Here is a 3913-nt window from a genome sequence, read left to right as displayed (position 1 = left end):
TGACCCGATCTGAACGATTTCCGACTAAAGTCCATCTGAACCTGAATTAACTTGGTATTTAACTACTTCGGACCTGAACCGTTTTGACATGAGCTGACATCAATCCGAACTGAAATTAACCCGACCTGAACTGAAATTAACTCGACCTGAACCCGAACTGAATCTGATGTCAAATCAACCTCAAAAATGACCCGAACTAATTTGACTTGGACACGACCTGATTTGACTTGAACCCGACCTGATATGAGCCGAACCATTAAATTAACCTGACTCAACTTGTATCTGATTTGACCTAATCTGATAGGATTCAACTGAAACTTGATCGATGACATGATTTTACAACCCTAAATGTCTCAATAAATCAATCGTTAGACCTATTGATACGGGAAGATTGTTCAATATTTTGAGTGATTAAAAGTTTTTTCTGTATGTAAAAATAACAAAGTATCAAATTTATAAAAGAATTTTGATTGCATGTACTATTTGATACTTAACTTTTATTTAATTATACACATTTCGATGTAAATATGATATTATGTTGCATCGATAATAGTGCTAATAATTTCTACTTAGTGGGTCCCCATCAATTGTTGTCCTCTTTGTAGTTGAACTCAGGAGACAATCCAACACTTGTTCCCTAATCGTCGAGACAGTATTATACGGTGACAAGTTTTGGAATAAAGCTCACTTGGTGCTTTCCACAATATAAATTGGTACATAGGAAAAGGTTTAGCTTTATTAGTAAACCATTAGTCTATGTATTCATATATTTATTCCAATTTGATTTGGGCCTATGTTTCGTGTCTTTTAATCTAACAAGCATCTCACGTTTGAACAAATCTCAACATTATCATAAACGGAGGGATTATAAGTCTCTTTTACTTTTTTAATTGTGTGGTGAACCATAATGTTTAAGTTCAAGGTTTCCTCTTTGATTTAGGCAAAAACCACAATCGGTCTTTGAACTTAAGTTCAAGGTTTAAGTTGTTACTAACATAACTAGGCACTTGAGCTTGAAATTTTTTATTTAAATTAACACTTATACTTGGCCTTTTGATTCAAATTAATTTTAATAAATAAATACTAAAACAAGTTTAGGTACCAAATCATAGTTTTACCCTAAACAAAAACGTAAGGATTAATTAAATGGATAAAGAGATCCCATGGTAGGTCAAGTGGACATGGTTCTCAAGTACTCCCCCATGAATCTGGGCTTCATTTTATTACCAAAGCTCAAAGGAAACATACCTCGTTTGCTCCAATGTCTGCATTCTTTTTCAACAAGCTTATCCACTCCTCAACCCATCCTCCCCGCCTGTTTCCTCGTGTATCCAGAACCAAACAAAACATCAAAACTCACAGCCTCATCTCAACCATACATCCAATGGCTATGACCAACAGATTCAGCCCCTGTTTTATCACCAAAGTCGCCGAAAACAACGCTGGCTTAGTCGGCGAGGAAACACTTTCCCACCTCAAATCTCAACTCTTACAGCAACTCGAAGGTATTTTCATCCCATTCTTTTTTTAGCTTTAGAATAGCATGGTGGAACAATTCTTGAGATTAAAAATATTGAAAAGTCGGTTGTTCTCTTGTGTATGTATCCCAAGGAATCAATAGAGGGATTTTCGGAGTAGAATCTTCAAAGAAATCTGATATTGAAGCTCTGGTGAAGCTGCTAGAATCCCAGAATCCTACTCCAGATCCTACCCTGAATCTAGAAAAGGTGGAGTCATATTCTATTTGTGGAAATAAACGGAAGCGTATGTAATTACAGTTTTGTTTCTATAAATGGAATGAAGGTAGGTGGTTGCTGGAAGCTTGTTTACAGTAGTATTACAATCTTGGGTTCAAAGAGAACAAAGCTTGGGTTGAGGGATTTCATCTCCCTGGGAGAGTTTTTCCAGACCATTGATATTCAGAAGGTACATATGTGATGAACTCATTACTTTGAGAAATTTCAGGTGTCTTGTCTTGTGTATATGTAACTGTGTTTGTAATGGGAATTCGGGTTTTACTAACTTTAGCATTTGGTGATGGGGAAATGGAGAGCAAAGCAGTTAACGTGATAAAGTTCAATGCCAGAGGGTTGAAATTGTTGAATGGGAAGCTCACAATTGAAGCTTCCTTCAAGATTGTATCCAAATCGGTTAAACCCTTTCTTTCTTTCATCAATGCCACAAAATACAAAACTATGATCATGAATTCATGATGGGAGTGTTTTCCTTGTTTGGAATTCTGCAGAGAGTGGATATAAGTTATGATAATTCAACTATCACTCCTGATCAGGTAAGCTGATATTATACCAAGTAAAGCCTTAGTGATATACATAGTTGATCCTAACATGAAGCTCCTATTTGTTTGAGAAACCATAGCTGATGAATGTGTTTCGGAAGAATTATGATCTTCTGCTTGGGATCTTCAATCCAGAGGGGTGGCTGGAGATAACGTATCCTTTACCTATTGCAATTCATAAATATTGTAAGCTTGAGAGTGGTGGTTGTTCCTTGAGTTGGAAACTGTAGATATGTAGATGATACGATGAGGATAGGGAGAGATGACAAAGGGAACCTCTTCATTTTACAAAGATCAGAACATGACGCAGTCTAGCTCTACACATCAATTTCTTATTTTATGTATCATCTAAACGGTATATATAAGCATCAACGCAGTTGAAATTGTTGATCTCTAGACTCCAGCTTTTCCTCCAAGAGCATCATCATAGAGTTTGTTAGCCTATGGTTTTGTTGGAGTTTCTCTTGATTGCTGTTTATTACTTTACTGATTCATTTTCGTGGGGCAAACTACTCTTGTTATACAAACGACATTATTAATGTGGTTACAAACAAGTTATTTTTTCTCTGAAAGTTACAATCTATTCCTTGAACTAAAATATTGTTACAAACATTTCATTTTGCATTAAAATTGAAACCAAAATATTTATTTTTCCTAGTATAAAAATAATTTTAGTCTCAAAATTTATATATTTTATCATTTTGTCCCAAATTTTAATATTTGGATCTATAATATTTGACAAAATCAAATAGTAATATTCAATTTTAATTCAAGTTCAAATAGTATAATTCAAATGATTTGTGGATAAAAAGTAGATTCAAAAACTTGTATAAATTTATAATTTGAATTCAAATAATTCAAAATCTATAGATATCCGACCCATTATGATTTCTATATTCAACCATACAAGACATTTACAATGTGGAACATGTCATTATACAACACACTCACTCAAGCCTGTCATACCCATCTGCCAATCATTGGCTTCAATGTCCATAACAATAATTAATCACAACTAAGCTGACATAATTCTCATTCTAAGGAACAGAAACCACGTTCTTCACAATTCGGAGGAAAGGGTTCACATCAAGACTTCAAAACCGAGTTCAAAAATAATTTTCCATCAGATTTTAATTTTGTTCATACAACAGCTATTAACATTAATGTTTTAAATTTTAATCTGAATATGAAATTTTGAGAAAAATATAATAAAGAAGCATCACACTCACTCTCCAGCTACAAACATCCCTATTAAGCAAGCAACATCGTTGAGAGATGCGTGGAAAGGATGAAAATAAAGCACCAATTGTCCTGTCCACCACCCCTTCCAGAGAGCCATCATCTCTATCACAGTGACACCAGCGGGACATCACAAGTCACAACAGATAAATGGCTTACATACATTTCCCCACATCAACCAGACTTTGAACTCACTTGACACAAGACACGAGAAACCAATTAAAAATTAAATGTAACTCACCATCAAATCACTTGTAGACTTAGAAGCACTTCCTGTGGACAACGGATGGACCAGACTCATCATACTTGCCCTTGGAAATCCACATCTGATGCAACAGGTAAAGCAAGAGTGTCAGTCCTGGACAACCAACTTACAGA

The 3913-nt window shown here is 35.0% G+C and overlaps 1 protein-coding gene across 1 annotated transcript; it reads left to right on the top strand.

Annotated features, from left to right (window-relative positions):
- The first annotated feature begins 1169 nt into the window (after positions 1 to 1169).
- Positions 1170 to 2700, top strand: LOC120208838 (fibrillin protein 5 homolog). The gene is made up of 7 exons (XM_039207992.1): positions 1170 to 1505; positions 1612 to 1727; positions 1804 to 1926; positions 2052 to 2150; positions 2246 to 2290; positions 2377 to 2450; positions 2527 to 2700. The coding sequence occupies exons 1-7, from the start codon at positions 1262 to 1264 to the stop codon at positions 2609 to 2611; spliced, it is 786 nt and encodes a 261-aa protein (XP_039063923.1). The 5' UTR covers positions 1170 to 1261; the 3' UTR covers positions 2612 to 2700.
- The last annotated feature ends 1213 nt before the right edge of the window (positions 2701 to 3913 follow it).

This window comes from Hibiscus syriacus, unplaced genomic scaffold (genome assembly GCF_006381635.1).
Source record: "Hibiscus syriacus cultivar Baekdansim isolate YM2019G1 unplaced genomic scaffold, ASM638163v2 tig00000594_pilon, whole genome shotgun sequence".
In the NCBI taxonomy this organism is placed as follows: domain Eukaryota; kingdom Viridiplantae; phylum Streptophyta; class Magnoliopsida; order Malvales; family Malvaceae; genus Hibiscus; species Hibiscus syriacus.
This window is presented reverse-complemented; position numbering and strand designations above follow the sequence as displayed.